The sequence below is a fragment of the Sorghum bicolor genome, chromosome 8 (assembly GCF_000003195.3).
Source record: "Sorghum bicolor cultivar BTx623 chromosome 8, Sorghum_bicolor_NCBIv3, whole genome shotgun sequence".
NCBI lineage: Eukaryota > Viridiplantae > Streptophyta > Magnoliopsida > Poales > Poaceae > Sorghum > Sorghum bicolor.
This window is the reverse complement of record NC_012877.2, coordinates 54,857,597-54,876,430: the sequence shown is the minus strand read 5'-3', so window position 1 is coordinate 54,876,430 and position 18,834 is coordinate 54,857,597. Positions and strand designations below refer to the sequence as shown.

At 42.8% G+C, this 18,834-nt stretch overlaps 1 protein-coding gene across 1 annotated transcript; it reads left to right on the top strand.

The window, feature by feature from the left end:
• LOC8066350 lies at positions 12,448-17,753 on the top strand. The gene is made up of 7 exons (XM_002443291.2): positions 12,448-12,963; positions 14,152-14,343; positions 14,494-14,766; positions 15,723-15,825; positions 16,291-16,409; positions 16,579-16,746; positions 16,857-17,753. The coding sequence occupies exons 1-7, from the start codon at positions 12,592-12,594 to the stop codon at positions 17,466-17,468; spliced, it is 1,839 nt and encodes a 612-aa protein (XP_002443336.2). The 5' UTR covers positions 12,448-12,591; the 3' UTR covers positions 17,469-17,753.

Sequence of the window (18,834 nt, the reverse complement as noted above, 5' to 3'; positions counted from 1 at the left end):
CACATTTATTACATCAGATAAGTTTCAGCGCAGTAGTCTTGGAAAGCGTGGACGAGGAAGGCACGCTATAATAATAAGACACCAAAATACAACACAGGTCCAAAGGACCCAGAAACAAACGATATCGCCATCGAACATCTGACGAGTCCCAATGCCACAGGCTTAGTTGGGTGCAGACACGACCTTACTCGAACGCCACTTCGGGATCGAAGTCCGGATCTTCCTCTGTTTAATAAAGCAAGGGTGAGTACAAAGTACTCAGCAAATCCAACCTTACCCTACGGAAGGGGATAACAATATATATGCATATGGATAAATCAAGGATGAGGCTTAGTTTTATTTGCATAAAGCTATCTTTTTACACATGCAAGGTTTCATTTCGCAAATACTGTTGTAAAAGAACTCTTTTTCCACATATGATAGTATTTCTGAAAATGGGGGTTTGATCACAATTTTAAGTGTTGTTGAACCCTTGTTCCCACAACACAATGGCAGTCAACCATTTATTTCCAAAATCACACTCACTCTCATGTTTTCACTCATCCCAACCCATCTAGTTGTTGAAACCAAACCATAACCCGTCCGAGACCGCGGACACGGCTATCCAGATAGATTTACACTCTGCAGAGGTTGTACACTTTTCCCACAAGTAGGATACCATAACTTACACCGTCGTGCAAGCACAGATCCATCAAAGTCATTACCCTCCATAGCTAAGTAATGGCGCTCACCACGGGAACACTAAGGCCACATCTCATGATACCACAATAATTCACAAAGCTCTTTTCATATATTTTCACAATTTCACATACATTACTTAGTGTCCCGTTGCACACCTGCCTCCAGGTGATTGCCATACTAACTAGAGGGATTTAGACTAAGCCTTTCCCATGCAAGGCGAGTGGTTGTACGATAAATGAGTTAGGCAAGATGAATCATCAACTCAGTCCTTAATCGAGACAAGGCGGATATCTTCACGCTTAACCCCGCAAGGTATAGCCACAACACCAGGGCATCCCCAAAAGAGATCCCATCCGCCCCATCTCCAGAGTAATCACATCTATAACTTGTTCATTAACCCTTTCACAATACCCACAATTCATTTTCACCACTCACACCTTTTACTTTTAAAATCATTATATTTGATAAAATATAGCGATGAGTATACAGGATGAGTAACAAGTCCTAAGCATACTAAATAATAATATTTCTGTCATAGCATATTATTTGTTCCTAGGTTCGAACAAGACAATTACCGGGTAATATTAATTCAAGGATGGCTATTCAACAGGTTTTAACTAAGCAGCGGAAATACTTCGTACATATATCGTACATGCAATATTTAAAACGGCTTCTACGGGTTGTGTTTAAAAATAGGATCAATATGCATCAAAGGGGATCGGTTGGACTTGCCTCCGTCGGCGTCCTCGGCAAACTCTTGCTGATAGTCCGGGTCCTCAGCGTCAAACTCGCGGTACTCGTCTCCAACCTTCTCGTTTTCCGGCTCGTTCACTCCGTCAGCTAAAATACGCGACGAACGACACAGACAACAAGCATAGATAAATAATCATATAAATTCAAATGAGCTCCAAAAATCATGAAATTAATATGGGAGGTAGATCATGATTTTAGATGAATTTAGGAAAAAGAATTATTAAAATCAGAGTTAGCATGTGGCATTTGTGAAATGGCCAGAATTTAATCATGCGAAAAAGGCTAACGATGATTAAGGAATGGATGCTTCACGTAGGCATTTGTTTGGCTGGTAGTGCATGTTGCATGCATGTACTATTTGGAGTTAATGCTTATGGCCCACGCATGCATGGTTAGAGAGAAATTAGCAGGGCTCATTAGAGCTCTTCTGTATGTCATGGTTCTATTCGTGGAGTTCTTGGCAGTGAACCGGTACAGACAAATACATGGAAAAATACAGAAAAATACTACAGAAAGACAGAGAAGAGCAAGGAGATGCTTATGAGCTGCTCACCTCGTCGTGCGACGACAGTCGAGCTCGGCTTGTGCGTATGGCCGTATACGGTATACGTGAAGTGAGAGCGAGTGAGCAAGTGAGTGAACGTGTTTCTCGGGTGGTGAGAGTGAGCACCCGAGGCTGGCTTTTTATAGGCCAGAGGAGTGAGGTTATGCCTCTGGTGCTCAGCTTCGTGCCATTAGAATTGCTACTGTAGTGCATGGCTACACAGGACGACAGGACGGTGGACGGTGCCTAATTTTCATTCAAATGACAATGTCTCATTTGCATGCACGGTGCGTGCAAATGGACGGTGCCTAATCACCATGTCCTTTGCATGCAGGTGCATGCAAATGGACGGTGGCATGCTTGTCCTGCATGCATGCATGCATGAGATATATTCATATGTGTGGGTGCACTGCTATGCTTTCTTGTATGTAAACTTGCTGGTACTCGCTGTTATTTGTGCGCGAAAAATATAAATGGTGCCTAGTTGTACGTTGCGACTTGCTATCTTTTTGTACAGCAAAAGAGGCGCGGGAAAAGACAAGAGGTGGGGCCCGCATGCCGCGGTGCGCGCGCGAGCGAGTGCGCTCGGCGAGGGGGCCGGGCGTGAGTGCGTTGCGGCGCTGATGGTGGTGGGGTCGGCGCACGCGCCGTTGCCGGGTATCGGGCAGATCAGCGAGCGAGCAAGAGGGATAAGTAGCGACATATGATGCTCATGCCATGCGGTGCAGGTTATATTTAAAGATGGATAATTAGAATGGATGGAAAAGGAATTAGATGGAGATACTATAGAGCTCAAATGATTTATAGTTTTTGAAATATATTTTGAAAATAATTTTTTAATGCGAGTGATTTTTGAATGTGAATTTTTGGGATGTTACAAACCTACCCCACTTAAAAGGAATCTCGTCCTCGAGATTCGGCTGGGTTCTAAACTGGTGAGGAAACTCTTTTCTCAGGGCATCTTCTCTTTCCCATGTTGCTTCCACTTCAGTGTGTCTACTCCATTGAACACGACAAATTCGGACTGTTGTCGTTCGAGTTTGCTTGGTGACTGTATCTAGGATTTTTATTGGCACTTCTTGATATCTTAGGTCATCTTGTAAATCAACTGTATTTGGCGATATTTGTTCCTCTGGTACTCTGAGACATTTCTTCAATTGGGAGACATGAAACACATTGTGTATATCTGACATTTCTTCAGGTAGCCGAATACGATAGGCTACAGCTCCAATCCTCTGTAATACTTGATATGGTCCAATATACCGAGGTGCTAGCTTGCTTCTGACTTGGAACCTTCGAGTTCCTCGAATAGGAGAGACTTTGACATACATAAAATCTCCAACTGCAAAACTTAACTCTCGCCTTCTTTTATCAGAATAGCTCTTTTGACGTGATTGTGCCTCTTTCAATTTTTCTCTGATCTCAGCTACACGATCTTCTGCTTCTTTTATAAGGGCTGGTCCAAGCAAGGTTCGTTCTCCAACTTCTGACCACATCAATGGGGTTCTACATTTTCTTCCATATAGGGCCTCAAAAGGTGACATGCCCAAACTAGCTTGGTAACTGTTATTATAGGAGAACTCTGCATAAGTTAGGCTTTTCTCCCAATCTTTACCATATGTGAGCACACATGCTCTTAGCATATCTTCCATAATCTGATTTATTCTTTCAGTCTGACCATCTGTTTGAGGATGATAAGCTGAGCTAAAATCTAGCTTGGTTCCCATAGCTTCATGCAAACTTTTCCAGAACTTAGAGGTAAATTGGGTACCTCGGTCAGATACAATCCTACTTGGCACACCATGCAATTTGACTATGTTATCCACATATAGCTAGGCTAACTTGTCTCCACTATATTTGGTGCGTACAGGTATGAAGTGAGCAACCTTGGTAAGGCGGTCCACTATTACCCATATTGAATCATTTCCTTTCAGAGTTTTGGGTAATCCATTCACAAAATCCATGCCTATCTCATCCCATTTCCAAACAGGAATAGGCAATGGCTGGAGCAAGCCTGCTGGTTTCTGATGCTCTGCTTTAACCCTTTGGCATACCTCACATTGTGCAACAAATCGTGCCACATCAGCTTTCATTCCATTCCACCAATATCTTTCTTTTAAGTCCATGTACATCTTGGTGGCACCAGGGTGGATAGAATAAGCTGAGTTATGGGCTTCATCAAGGATTAATTCTTGAAACTTTTCCTCCTTGGGCACACAAATCCTGTTTTTATACCACAATACTCCTTTGTTATCCACTCTAAAGTATGGAGCTTTATTTTCTCCAGTTTGCTCACGAATCTTCATCAGATCCTTATCCTTATGTTGTGTCTGTTTGATTTCTTCCACAAGAGTTGGCTGCACCATCAGACTACCATTTTGAGGTTGGCGTACTATATGCATGTTCAACTGTGCTATCTCTTCTTGTAGGTGAGTGTTCTTAGGCACCAACTGCTGACCATATGACCTTCTGCTTAGGGCATCTGCTACCACGTTGGCCTTTCCTGGGTGGTAATGAATCTCAAGGTTATAGTCCTTGATTAATTCTAACCATCTTCTTTGCCTTAGGTTCAAGTCTGACTGTGTGAAGATGTACTTCAAACTCTTGTGATCAGTGTAGATTTCACACTTGTTTCCAATGAGGTAGTGCCTCCAAATCTTGAGAGCATGTACTATTGCTGCTAACTCCAAATCATGGGTAGGGTAATTTTGCTCATGAGGTCTAAGCTGACGGGATGCATAAGCAACCACTTTTCCTCCTTGCATGAGAACACATCCTAAACCTTGTCTTGAGGCATCACAATATATGATGAAATCTTGGTGAATGTCTGGTAAAGTTAACACTGGTGCTGTTGTCAGTCTCTTCTTCAACTCTTGGAAACTCTTCTCACATGATTCTGTCCAAGTGAATTTCTTATCCTTCCTAAGAAGCTCTGTCATGGGTCTGGCTATCTTGGAAAATCCTTCTATAAACCTTCGATAGTATCCAGCTAATCCAAGAAAACTTCTAACCTCACTCACATTGGTGGGTTGCTGCCAATGGGAGACAGCTTCTACTTTCTCAGGGTCAACTGCAACTCCTTCAGCTGTCAAGATATGGCCTAGAAATGCAACCTTCTCAAGCCAAAATTCACACTTGCTGAATTTAGCATACAACTTGTGTCTTCTTAGCTTTTCCAACACTACTCTCAAGTGTTGCTCATGTTCTTCAGCACTCTTAGAGTAGATAAGTATGTCATCAATGAAGACTACAACAAACTTATCTAACTCTTCCATGAATACCTTATTCATGAGGTTCATGAAATAGGCAGGGGCATTGGTTAATCCAAAAGGCATCACTGTAAACTCGTATTGTCCATATCTGGTTACAAAGGCTGTCTTGGGGACATCACTATTCTTGATCTTGAGTTGGTGATAACCTGATCTCAAATCAATCTTAGAGAAATACTTGGCTCCTTTAAGTTGATCAAAAAGGTCATCTATCCTTGGTAGGGGATACTTATTCTTGATGGTGACTTCATTTAGGGACCTATAATCCACACACATCCTCATACTTCCATCTTTCTTCTTCACAAACAAGACTGGTGCTCCCCATGGTGAAGAACTAGGTCTAATATAACCATTCTGCTATAATTCTCTTAGCTGCTCTTTCAGTTCAACTAACTCTGCCGGAGCCATTCTGTAAGGTCTCTTGGCTATGGGGGCAGTCCCGGGGATAAGATCAATGATGAACTCTATATCCGTGTGTGGTGGCATTCCAGGTAGTTCCTCAGGGAATACATCAGGGTATTCTTGCACTATTGGTACTTCCTCTATGGTCCTTGCATCCAAGTTGAAGACCATTGGATTAACTTTAGACCCTCGGGTTTTGCATTTCACTTTAATCCCTTCATGGTTAACTAATGATACTTCCTTGGTTGCACAACTAATAATTCTATTATGTCTGGTTAACCAATCCATTCCAAGGATAACATCTATTCCTTTGGACTTGAGCACTACTAGGTCTGCTAAGAAAACTACCCCACTTAGAATGATCCTTACATTTGAACAACCTAGATGACATTTGATGTTAGATCCAGGCGTTCAGGTTATTAGGGGTAACTTTAGTAGTACTGTGGGTATTTGATGCTTCTCAACAAAACTTGATGATATGAATGAATGTGATGCTCCAGAATCAAATAATACTGTTGCAAGTACTGAATCGACTAAGAACTCACCAAGTACCACTCCTGAAGCAGTCTAAGCATCCTGAGCATGAATATGGTTGACACGGGCTCTACCATAGGATTGTCGAGGTTGCTTCATCATCTGGCTATTATTGTTGGTGTTGCTATTGTTGCGAGGGAGACCACGGTTGACTCCTGACACTGCAGGTCTTGGTCCATTAACGGTGTGGGACTGAGTGGATACTGCTGGTGGGTTGTTCTTGTAGGGACAGTTGGCGATGTAGTGTCCAGTCTCATGGCAATTAAAGCAAGTCCTAACATTGTTTGTGACTTGACCAGTGCTGTTCTGTTGAGTCTTGCCATAAGTTTGATTCTGATAGGTTGTCTTGGGCTGATATGATGACTGCATTTGGTTATTGGAGACACTAGCAGGAGAGCGAAACTGCATTGGGGCTTGAGTCCGCTGGCTTGGTTGGCTAAAGGTTTTCAGCCTCTGGGATCTAGCACCATCTTGAACCTTGCGCTCTAGAAACTTGCGCTTGTTCTCTTTCCTTTCTTCAGTCTTGGCCACATCAGTCAGAATGGTCCTGTTCATCAAGGTGTTGAAGTCTGGATAGATCTGTGGGGTCATGAGGGTTCTAAGCTCACAGGTCAATCCTTCTATGAACTTTGTCTGCTTCTTGGCATCAGTGTTGACCAATTCTGGGGCATAGCGAGACAACTCAGTGAATTGGAAGATGTATTCACTCAGAGTTTTATTTCCTTGCTTCAAGTTGCGAAATTCATCAGCCTTCAGTTTCATGATCCCATCTGGAATGTGGTACCGGCGAAATTCATCCACAAATTCTTCCCATGTGATCGTGTTGGCATTGTCCACAGCTCCACTATAGGCTTCCCACCAAGAAAGGGCAATTCCTGTCAGCTGATGAGATGCTAGCAGAACTCTATCCCTTCCATCACAGTGGATTGTGTCCAACTTTCTTTCAATCACCTTAAGCCAATCATCTGCTTCCATGGGGTTGTCAGATCCAGTAAAGGTGGGTGGCTTAAGCCTCATGAACTCAGTCATCTTGTCTTGGACTCCGGCTCCACGGTTGTTCCTAGGGCGGTTCATGCCTTGAGCCAAGGTCTCCAGAAGGCGAGTCTGAGTTGCCATGACTTGTGCTAAGTCAATTACTGGAGGAGGGGGCAAGTCATCTCCTTCATTATGGTTCCTAGTCTGACTCACTTCATCTTCATGAATACCATCCACATTTGCATTGGCTTGACTTCCATTTGGATTTTGGCTTTGTCTACTAGCTGCACGACCACTTGGTTGAGAGCGGGTAGCTGGTTTGGGAGGCATCTGTTGGTTAAGATGAGAAAGCATTAGATAAGGGTTAGATCTATTGAGTGATGTTTTTTTTTGTTAAGACGTTATATTTTAAAAAGGTGCAAGTTTTAAGACTTGCTATCCCGTAAGGGAACAACATAGAGCACTCAATTATTTAGCACAACCAACAAGCACAAATATATATTTTGAATAAGAGGGCGGTTTACAACATAATAATGGAGGAAATAAGCGTACTACAATACGATTCATCTACTTTGGGGGTTGAACAAAAGTGAAGTAAACTTCACTTCCCCAAGACAAAAAGGAGGAACTAGGTGATACTAATCTTCAACTTCTTCAGACGGAACGGCTTCATTCCTTTGGTATAGAGGTGGATCATGCTTCTGGCATCTGTGGTTCTTCTTTTGGACTAAGAAGTGGGTCACTGTCTTCTTTTGGTGCTGGCTAGGTGAGGAGGGGAAATCCTTCTTCCTTACTGGGCTCCAACTCTAAAGCTTCATGAGAGGCTTCTGTGGGTGGGGGAGCTGATGGCCCTTCTATGTCCATCTTTCTTTTGGTTTTTAGGGACATGATTGGGATTCCTTTTAGGACTATGGGTTCTTGGTCTTCCTCTGCTAACATCCTTCTTTTGATCCTGGTGATAAGGTAGGCATCCTTCAACTCCTGAGCATGGCGGTCTTCAGCTGCCTTGAAGACTTCAGCAATGGCAGTTTCACGACTCTCGGCTGCAGCTGCTTGGGCCTGAGCTTCCGCAAGCTGCACATGGAGCTTTCTAACTATGATCTCGGCTTCCTCCGCACGATGGATGCACTTTCTTAACTCTGAGGCCTGCTCATCGTATTGCTTATCTAGAGCAAGTAGGTATGTGGTCATGAATACCACAGTTGGGTCATCTTCAAGTGAGTAACGTCCTTGCAAGAGCTCCATGCGGGTCCTCCAAACTGGTCGATCTTTTTCGTCGGGTGGAAAGAACCTCATGGGTGTACGGGTGATGGGCTTCTCGTAGATCTGGCATAGGTACCTCAAGGCTTTGCGGGCGACGGCTTGATATGTATCTGCAAACCGAAATCCGGTCGCAGTCATACTCCAAGCTTCAGCTATGTTAGGGAAGTCCTCACTTTTTCCAATATAGACGGTAACTTCACACCGCTCGGTCTCATGCTCTTCATATTCTCTGCCTTCATAGTCTGGGCGATCCTTGATTCCAAGTTTCTGCATGGTAGCATATAAGAGCTTGGGAAAGCCTTCTACACTTAGACAGTAACTGCTAGTCCAAACACCTTCTGCCATCTGAGAGAAATAGATGAGAATAAATATTTTTTTCAAATAGAGGGAAGAGGGTAAGAACTTTTGTAAAATATATTTCTTTAGTAAAATACTGGTCCAGAAAAGCCTAAGGTCGCGTCCTACAGCCAACTACGGCTCTGATACCTGAAGCGCCCCTGGTAAACCAGGAACTCAAATGTGATACAATACTAGTCCCAGAAGGCTAGTAAACATTTATTACATCAGATAAGTTTCAGCGCAGTAGTCTTGGAAAGCGTGGACGAGGAAGGCACGCTATAATAATAAGACACCAAAATACAACACAGGTCCAAAGGACCCAGAAACAAACGATATCGCCATCGAACATCTGACGAGTCCCAATGCCACAGGCTTAGTTGGGTGCAGACACGACCTTACTCGAACGCCACTTCGGGATCGAAGTCCGGATCTTCCTCTGTTTAATAAAGCAAGGGTGAGTACAAAGTACTCAGCAAATCCAACCTTACCCTACGGAAGGGGATAACAATATATATGCATATGGATAAATCAAGGATGAGGGTTAGTTTTATTTGCATAAAGCTATCTTTTTACACATGCAAGGTTTCATTTCGCAAATACTGTTGTAAAAGAACTCTTTTTCCACATATGATAGTATTTCTGAAAATGGGGGTTTGATCACAATTTTAAGTGTTGTTGAACCCTTGTTCCCACAACACAATGGCAGTCAACCATTTATTTCCAAAATCACACTCACTCTCATGTTTTCACTCATCCCAACCCATCTAGTTGTTGAAACCAAACCATAACCCGTCCGAGACCGCGGACACGGCTATCCAGATAGATTTACACTCTGCAGAGGTTGTACACTTTTCCCACAAGTAGGATACCATAACTTACACCGTCGTGCAAGCACAGATCCATCAAAGTCATTACCCTCCATAGCTAAGTAATGGCGCTCACCACGGGAACACTAAGGCCACATCTCATGATACCACAATAATTCACAAAGCTCTTTTCATATATTTTCACAATTTCACATACATTACTTAGTGTCCCGTTGCACACCTGCCTCCAGGTGATTGCCATACTAACTAGAGGGATTTAGACTAAGCCTTTCCCATGCAAGGCGAGTGGTTGTACGATAAATGAGTTAGGCAAGATGAATCATCAACTCAGTCCTTAATCGAGACAAGGCGGATATCTTCACGCTTAACCCCGCAAGGTATAGCCACAACACCAGGGCATCCCCAAAAGAGATCCCATCCGCCCCATCTCCATAGTAATCACATCTATAACTTGTTCATTAACCCTTTCACAATACCCACAATTCATTTTCACCACTCACACCTTTTACTTTTAAAATTATTATATTTGATAAAATATAGCGATGAGTATACAGGATGAGTAACAAGTCCTAAGCATACTAAATAATAATATTTCTGTCATAGCATATTATTTGTTCCTAGGTTCGAACAAGACAATTACCGGGTAATATTAATTCAAGGATGGCTATTCAACAGGTTTTAACTAAGCAGCGGAAATACTTCGTACATATATCGTACATGTAATATTTAAAACGGCTTCTACAGGTTGTGTTTAAAAATAGGATCAATATGCATCAAAGGGGATCGGTTGGACTTGCCTCCGTCGGCGTCCTCGGCAAACTCTTGCTGATAGTCCGGGTCCTCAGCGTCAAACTCGCGGTACTCGTCTCCAACGTTCTCGTTTTCCGGCTCGTTCACTCCGTCAGCTAAAATACGCGACGAACGACACAGACAACAAGCATAGATAAATAATCATATAAATTCAAATGAGCTCCAAAAATCATGAAATTAATATGGGAGGTAGATCATGATTTTAGATGAATTTAGGAAAAAGAATTATTAAAATCAGAGTTAGCATGTGGCATTTGTGAAATGGCCAGAATTTAATCATGCGAAAAAGGCTAACGATGATTAAGGAATGGATGCTTCACGTGGGCATTTGTTTGGCTGGTAGTGCATGTTGCATGCATGTACTATTTGGAGTTAATGCTTATGGCCCACGCATGCATGGTTAGAGAGAAATTAGCTGGGGTCATTAGAGCTCTTCTGTATGTCATGGTTCTATTCGTGGAGTTCTTGGCAGTGAACCGGTACAGACAAATACATGGAAAAATACAGAAAAATACTACAGAAAGACAGAGAAGAGCAAGGAGATGCTCATGAGCTGCTCATCTTGTCTTGCGACGACAGTCGAGCTCGGCTTGTGCGTATGGCCGTATACGGTATACGCGAAGTGAGAGCGAGTGAGCAAGTGAGTGAACGTGTTTCTCGGGTGGTGAGAGTGAGCACCCAAGGCTGGCTTTTTATAGGCCAGAGGAGTGAGGTTATGCCTCTGGTGCTCAGCTTCGTGCCATTAGAATTGCTACTGTAGTGCATGGCTACACAGGACGACAGGACGGTGGACGGTGCCTAATTTTCATGCAAATGACAATGTCTCATTTGCATGCACGGTGCGTGCAAATGGACGGTGCCTAATCACCATGTCCTTTGCATGCAGGTGCATGCAAATGGACGGTGGCATGCTTGTCCTGCATGCATGCATGCATGAGATATATTCATATGTGTGGGTGCACTGCTATGCTTTCTTGCATGTAAACTTGCTGGTACTCGCTGTTATTTGTGCGCGAAAAATATAAATGGTGCCTAGTTGTACGTTGCGACTTGTTATCTTTTTGTACAGCAAAAGAGGCGCGGGAAAAGACAAGAGGTGGGGCCCGCATGCCGCGATGCGCGCGCGAGCGAGTGCGCTCGGCGAGGGGGCCGGGCGTGAGTGCGCTGCGGCGCTGATGGTGGTGGGGTCGGCGCACGCGCCGTTGCCGGGTATCGGGCAGAGCGAGCGAGCAAGAGGGATAAGTAGCGACATATGATGCTCATGCCATGCGGTGCAGGTTATATTTAAAGATGGATAATTAGAATGGATGGAAAAGGAATTAGATGGAGATACTATAGAGCTCAAATGATTTATAGTTTTTGAAATATATTTTGAAAATAATTTTTTAATGCGAGTGATTTTTGAATGTGAATTTTTGGGATATTACAAGCGGCGAGCAAGAGGGTGAAGACGACCGTGTGTGGGGCCTAACACACGCATAACCATTTTTTAGCCGCTTCCTAGAATGTGCTCCTGCTATCCTATGTGATAAATAAGTTTCTAGAAATTTTGGACAAGTTAATAACGTTGGTAAAAAGATGCATGTATCCATATTTACGAAAGAGTCAATTAGGAAGGAATTTTTAAGGAAAAAAAGTCTAATCGTATAAAAATGAAGCTGATCACAAGTTCACAATGGACAGCAGGTGGACCCCGGGGTATAGAAAACAAAGCAAGGCAGCCGAAGCTTATTTAGATGTGAATTTTTTTTGGATTTCACTACTATAGCACTTTCTTTTGTTTATGATAAATATTGTTCAATCATAGACTAACTAGAATCAGAAGATTTGTCTCGCGATTTACAGACAAACTGTGTAATTAATTTTTATTTTCATCTATATTTAATGCTTTATGCAGGTGCCGCAAGATTCGATGTAACAGTAAAATCTTGAAAACTTTTTAGTTTTTTTTTAACTAAACAAGGCCCGAAGGTGGCTATTGAAACTCAGGGGGCAGAATCGTCTTTCCGGCCACGGTCGCCCGTCGATTTAGCTGACCCCCGGCCGAGCCCCGTCTTCCGTCCCAACTCGACGTCCGACGACCCCGACTTCTCCTTCTCCTCGCTCCGACACCTACACACACGCACACGGTATACCCGCGCGCACGCAGGAAGGCACGCGCCCGCGCGCTTGCGCTCTTACCGCGCCGGCCGGGATGGGCGCGAACAAGGGGATGGCGACGGCGGCGGGGACGGCGGTGCTGCTGTACCTGGTGCTGTCGGGGCGGCTCTGCGGGGACGCCGCCGCGGGCGGCGACGGCGGCGCCGCTGCCCTGGAGGACGAGCTGATATCGTCGGCCGTGTCGGCGGCGGCAGAGGCGCGGCGCCGGCGGAAGGAGGACGCGCAGGCGCGGCGGGCGGCGTCGCGCGCCACCAAGCGGCGGCGGTGGCCCGAGCGCGCCCCGGACGGGTGGGGCGAGGCCGCCGCCCTGGCCGCGCGCACCGTGCGGCTCACCTGGGCGGAGACGCTCGGCAAGTGGGCCCTCGGGGAGCTCGCCTTCGGGATCAAGTACTACATGCGGCAACAGGTATGCGTGCCAGTGCCCGCGCCATCGACGATCGCCGGCCGCGCGACGCCGACTAGGAGTAGCACCCTGCGCTCTCCTCCCCCATTGTGCCGTTAAAATGTTCGTTTTTTTCCTTGGCTTTGTCTTGCGCGAGAATTTTTTTTTTCTTCAAGGTTTTTCACTTTTCGGATTGCCCGCCTGGAGAGGGGATGTATTTGCTTCCGTGGAATTTTTCTCGGTCAAGCTTGGTTTGTCGCCTTTTCTTTTCTTTTTGTCGCTTTATTATCTTGTTTGAAAACTGCGAAATGGAAAATATCTTCTGGGAAGAATCTTGCTTGCGTGCAAGAAAAGATGGAGGAGAAAGAATCGCCCCCAATCTGCGCGAGTTTCTTTCCCCCGTGGTCCGATTTTTCGTTGCGCATTTATGCTGTGTCTTTTGACTCATTTCTTCCGGTTCCCTCCTCTGGATTGATTGACAGTCCAGCAGCAGGTCCATGGCTTTTTGAAAGAAACTACCGTGGATTAGGAATTTGATCATACTGGACTATTCTGAGTTGCTCGCCGAACTTTCTGAAAATCTTTTTGGTACAGTTTTGAAGCAAGTCCATATAGTTGCGTCAACTGGGACCACACCTTAATATGTAGTTAGTAAGTGCTAAATGCTTCTATGTTGCAATCGACCAAACGGGTTCATGAATGCACGTTGTCTTTTTTTTTTTTTTTTGTTGAACAGTTCAATGAGCTTCAATTATTTTCTAGTAATCCTTTGCTGACATCTGTTTTGACGGAATTGGTCGTATGCGGTTAGTATTGTTCTCTTCAATAATTTGGTGATTTTGGTCCATCATGGAGTGGGACTACTTTAGCATGCCTATTAAATTTGACTCCTTGTGATTGTTTAAGAAAATCGTTTTATATATGAATAAACAACCCAACTTTCGGTCTTTCCCTCCCAGAAACCGAACTCCACTTTCGTTACTTTAGGCTCCAGAAATTGTAAAGTGAAGTGATCGTTGGATTTGAACCAGATACCTAACTGATAAGATGCTAGCCGCCTTTAGCTGCTCTAAGTATTCTACATTCTAGAATCATAGGTGCTGATCAGAAATTGGTCTGCTCATTAGCCTTTGCTGTACCTTTTATTAGTCGTGATGTCGACAGCATACACATTGTCATGGATAAATGAGATCTGTCAGTTTACTCTTACAGGGTAATCTGCAGCATGAGTATGCTGGAAGTGATTCTGTACTACTGGATGGGCCTGAGGTAAGGCAGGAGCTGATTTCACTACTCGGATATCTGAACCAATGCATGTATTTCTCGAAGAAGCCATACAACGTGTTTTTGGAGTATGGTGGTTATGGCCAGAATGATGTGCTTATAAAGAAATCTAAGGCGAGGGTGCGTAAGTATCAGTTCACTCTCTGTTGTCAATTATTCGTTGAGACTCAAATGTCCCAGACTTGTCACAGGCGATTTTTTTTTTTCTGTTCGTTCCACTGCTGATAACAAATCAAGAGTAACTGGATGAAATTATGTTCTATCATGCAGCTCCTGAAGCCTGCTTTCACAATTGTTCGTGACAGAAGTAGCCAATGCTTTCTCCTTTTCATTAGGGGGGCTATCAGTGTTAAGGAGCGGTTGACAGCAGCAACTGGTGCAGAGGTTCCATTTCATCACGTTGTGGTCCAGGAAGGTCATGTTTCCAACCTAGTGTTGGGCTATGCCCACTGTGGAATGGTTGTGGCAGCTCGATGGATTGCAAAACAAGCCATTCCTTGCCTGAGTAAAGCAATGGAGCAATTCCCAGAGTATGAGGTTAAGGTAATTTCTTTCAGCTCTTGCGAGTATCTGCAGGTGATCTTTTGATGTTCAACCATTCTGCGTTGTCGAAAAGTCATGGTATTACATATTGATGAGTCATCTGTTGTCCATTCTTTTAGATTTTCTGATTCTGTATTGAACTACTCCCTCCAATCCAAATTATAAGGCGCTTTGACTTTTTTGGTATATCCATTTTACTATGTATTTAGATAAATAATATGTCTAGATACATAGCAAAATGGATGAACCAAAAAAGTCAAAGCGACTTATAATTTGGAACGGAGGGAGTACAATTCTGTAACTCTGAATTGATGCTTACTTGTCTACCTAGTAAATTGCACAAAATTAACATAAGTCGTGAATGCTAAAGCAAGTGGAACTGCAAGTTGTTATCAACTGGAAATGCCAAATATGTTTTTTTTCCTTTCTTAAAGCCAAAGCAAATGAACTTCTAAGCACTCTTGCAGTAAAGTATCATCAATGTACTTTGGGATTCTCTAATGCTGAGCAAGAATCTTAAGAAAATAGATTACTAAAGTACTGATGTACAAACTTAAAGTTATGACTACCATGAGTAGAGAGAATAAGTGGACTACACTCATGAATGTAAAAATTTAAGAAAAATAATATGAAACTAATGCTGATCAACTTAATAGTGTTGTATCCCATTTCTTCATTGTCTTTCATATTTATTTATGTGATTTCAGTGTATTTAGAATTTTGTTAGCTAACCAGTGCATGTTTACTCAAATGTTCATGTGTAGAACCTGAAGGAATTTATTTGAATTTGTTTTGCTTTATTTATTGTTCATCCTAGATGATTTATTTTGTTTTGGGATGGACTTCTATATAGCCCCACATTTCTTTATATCCAATTTTTATCACAGACAGTATATGACGTTAAATATTTGTGCCTTGCATCTGACCCTTTCTTCATTTTAATTTATTTTGTTTAGATCATTGGACACTCAATGGGAGCTGCGATTGCAACAATACTAACATACATCCTACGCGAGAATGAGAAGCTGTCATCATCCACTTGTATTGCATTTGGGCCAGGTACTGCATTGAGAAGTATAGTTTACTTTGAACAACATAAGTTGAAAAACCATTCGCAAACAGTATCCTTCACTAAAGTGCAATATTTGGTTCCTCTAAAAAAAAGCGCAATATTGGCGTGCTGCCACAATACGATGTCTTGTGCAATATTGGCATTTCCATTCACACATTTCATTCTATAAGAGAGCTCTGGTATTATAGTCATATTAAAAATTAAAATGATGGTAAAGGATAATACGTTGTATTTATGCTTAATGATAACTGCAACCGACATTCTAAGATAGCTGTAATGAGCTAGTATCTATCACTAGAACACATTCTTCTGAATTATCCGTAAGCCTAGATCATTACTAGAATCTAACACCTCTGGAACGTTTCTTTGTTGTCTGAATTTTCTCTTTGGTTCCAAAAAAAAACTTTGAATGCTTTGTTTGATATACTTACATTTCCACTGTGGCAATTCAGCTGCTTGCATGACATGGGACTTGGCTGAGTCGGGTAAAGACTTTGTTACCACCATTGTTAACAGAAATGACGTAGTGCCATCTCTTGGCATAGTTTCTGCTGCCAAGCTTCGTATAGAGGTACCTCTCGGCCAATTCATTTGCTGATATTTGAGTATCTAAGCAAAGTGGAACACAGAATATATTGAATAGTTAAGTGGGTGGTTAGAAGGAAGGACAATTATTCTTCAAACAATTTCTTCCCTTAAAAGAAAACATGTATATTTACTATTGTACTAAATGTTGGCAGGTTATGTCATCGTCTTGGACACATGACCTTCGTAAACAAATTCAGCAGACTAGATTCTTAGGTTTTGTGAACCGTTCTGTGAGTTTCATAAGATCTCATGTGCCCTTTGTCTCTGATCCAAGATCTAAAGTTGTGGATGTTGATATGCTGCAGTCTGAGAGTCCTGAGGTATAATAAATTTGTTATTTTGCTAAACAAAAAATGTTATTCCGAGAACTAGTTCATGAAACTATGTATCTATTATGCCTAGTACTTATGCCTTCATGGTTTTTTGGCAGGCTGGGAGTAAGCCTTCAGCAGATACCCATGCTGTGGTAAAGAAACGCCCTGCACTAGTTTGCTGGTCATGTGTGGCTGCACCTAAACAGAGTATGGAATCGTCAATACAAATTCAGGGCATAGAAGTCCAAACTGAGACTGATGTCCAAACTGAGAAAGATACAGAAACAGCAGCTGCTGAGCTAGTCTCAATCCATCTTGGTGAACTAAACCTTCAAGAATCAGGTAGCGCGAACAACAACAGAGGGGAAAATGGATCAGCACTGACAGAAGCAGATGAAGAAGAGGCCATGGAGCTTCTAGAATCCTTGACCGACGAGAAGCAGGTGCCATCATCGTCAAGCTCTGCTCAAGAGCCACACCAGCTATACCCCCCAGGGAAAATATTGCACATGGTTGGATTGCCAGCAGCAGAAGAGGCAACCACAAGTCAGCAAGGAGCCCAAGAGGAGGTCGTCGCCCTGTATGAGACACCCCGACATTTGTACAGTAAGATTCGCTTGGCGAGGTCCATGATAGGAGAACATTACATGCCCAAGTACATTAAGACAATGGAGCAGTTGATAGACAAGCTTGCAGAGGACATCGACGACCAGCTGGACTCTTTGTAGCATCAAAAGTGTGTACAGGATAACTATTGTACAGATCATGAAAAAGGAAAAATCATTGTTTCAGATTGCTTGTTCGTAATTGTAGTTGGTTTAAGGTTTGTGATAGCGATCTAGAAGATGTACAAGTTTGGCTCTGGTCTGTTTATTTGCTGTCATTTCACTTTGGCAGGCACCTCAGGAAGAGCTCGAAGAGCTGTGCCTGGTGATGGTCTCTGTAATTTCAACAGCAGCTGTTTTCTTTAGCTGTGAATATTATTATATTTAACCGTTAATTCACGGGCATCATCTCTCTCAGGACTCAGGAGACTAGGGATGGTAGTCTGGCTTTCGTATCCGGTGGATCAGGGTACATATGGATGTGAAATTCTACCCGTGGGCATAAGTGGGTTGGGTACCAAAAATAAAATAAAACGAGTAGGGTACGTGAAAGTTTCTAGTTTAGTTTTCTTTAACGGAGTAACAATTAGTGAACTAATACTTTACTTAGGTTAGTCCACAAAATAAGGTTGAGCAAGGCATGGAGTATGACCTTGTTTACTTCCACCTAAAAACAAAAAACTTTTTAAGATTCCTCGTTATATCGAATCTTTAAATGCATGTATAGAGCATTAAATATAGACGAAAATAAAAACTAATTATACAGTTTACCTGTAATTTAAGACACGAATCTTTTGAGCCTAGTTAATTTATGATTGGATAATATTTGTCAAATACAAACGAAAGTGCTATAGTGTTGCCGAAATTTTTTTGGGCAACAACTAAACAAGGCCTATGGTGGATATGGAAAAGACCAAAAGATGCAAGCGCTCTAACATGAAGTTGGAAGCAGCGGGAAGAAGTTGGAACCAAATGGAAGCAGCTGGAAGTTGGAAACAGCTGCAAGGAGTTAGAAAGCAAAGCCCTACGCAAAGGATTGAAGGCAAAAAAGTATAAGATAGGTTTTGCTTTCATTGGCCTTGGAGTAGTAGAGAAGCATGTTGTGTCTGAACTGAAGGAGCTGCTCGGCTTCAGGGGGTTAGGATCTGGGCCAAAGTGTATCATCCCGTGTTTCCGTGTAATATAAAAGTCTCGACTTTCAGAAAATTTTCTGGTGAATGTGTGTTGCATGTAATAAATAGTAAACTAAACTCAACCTTTTTCCCTACTAACCCTAATCTCTCCCATCTCACTCAAACCGAATTTACAATAATTATCTTGTGCATCATGTAGTGTAGATGCATGTGTTTGGTTCTCGTCTCGGTTGTGCTTGGAGGTAGCCCTGCTAAATCCTTGTGTAGAAATAGAAAACCTCACTCCTTATTTCCCTTGATTGCAGGCTGCACAAGCATGCATGCTCTTAGTTACATGGAGCACCCAGCAGCAAGTA

Excerpts from the sequence above, each read along its gene's own strand:
- LOC8066350 (XM_002443291.2), top strand. The coding sequence starts at position 12,592 with ATGGGCGCGAACAAGGGGATGGCGACGGCGGCGGGGACGGCGGTGCTG. Across the intron at positions 12,964-14,151 it reads AGTACTACATGCGGCAACAG|GGTAATCTGCAGCATGAGTA; the intron begins GTATGCGTGCCA and ends TTACTCTTACAG. Across the intron at positions 14,767-15,722 it reads TCCCAGAGTATGAGGTTAAG|ATCATTGGACACTCAATGGG; the intron begins GTAATTTCTTTC and ends TATTTTGTTTAG.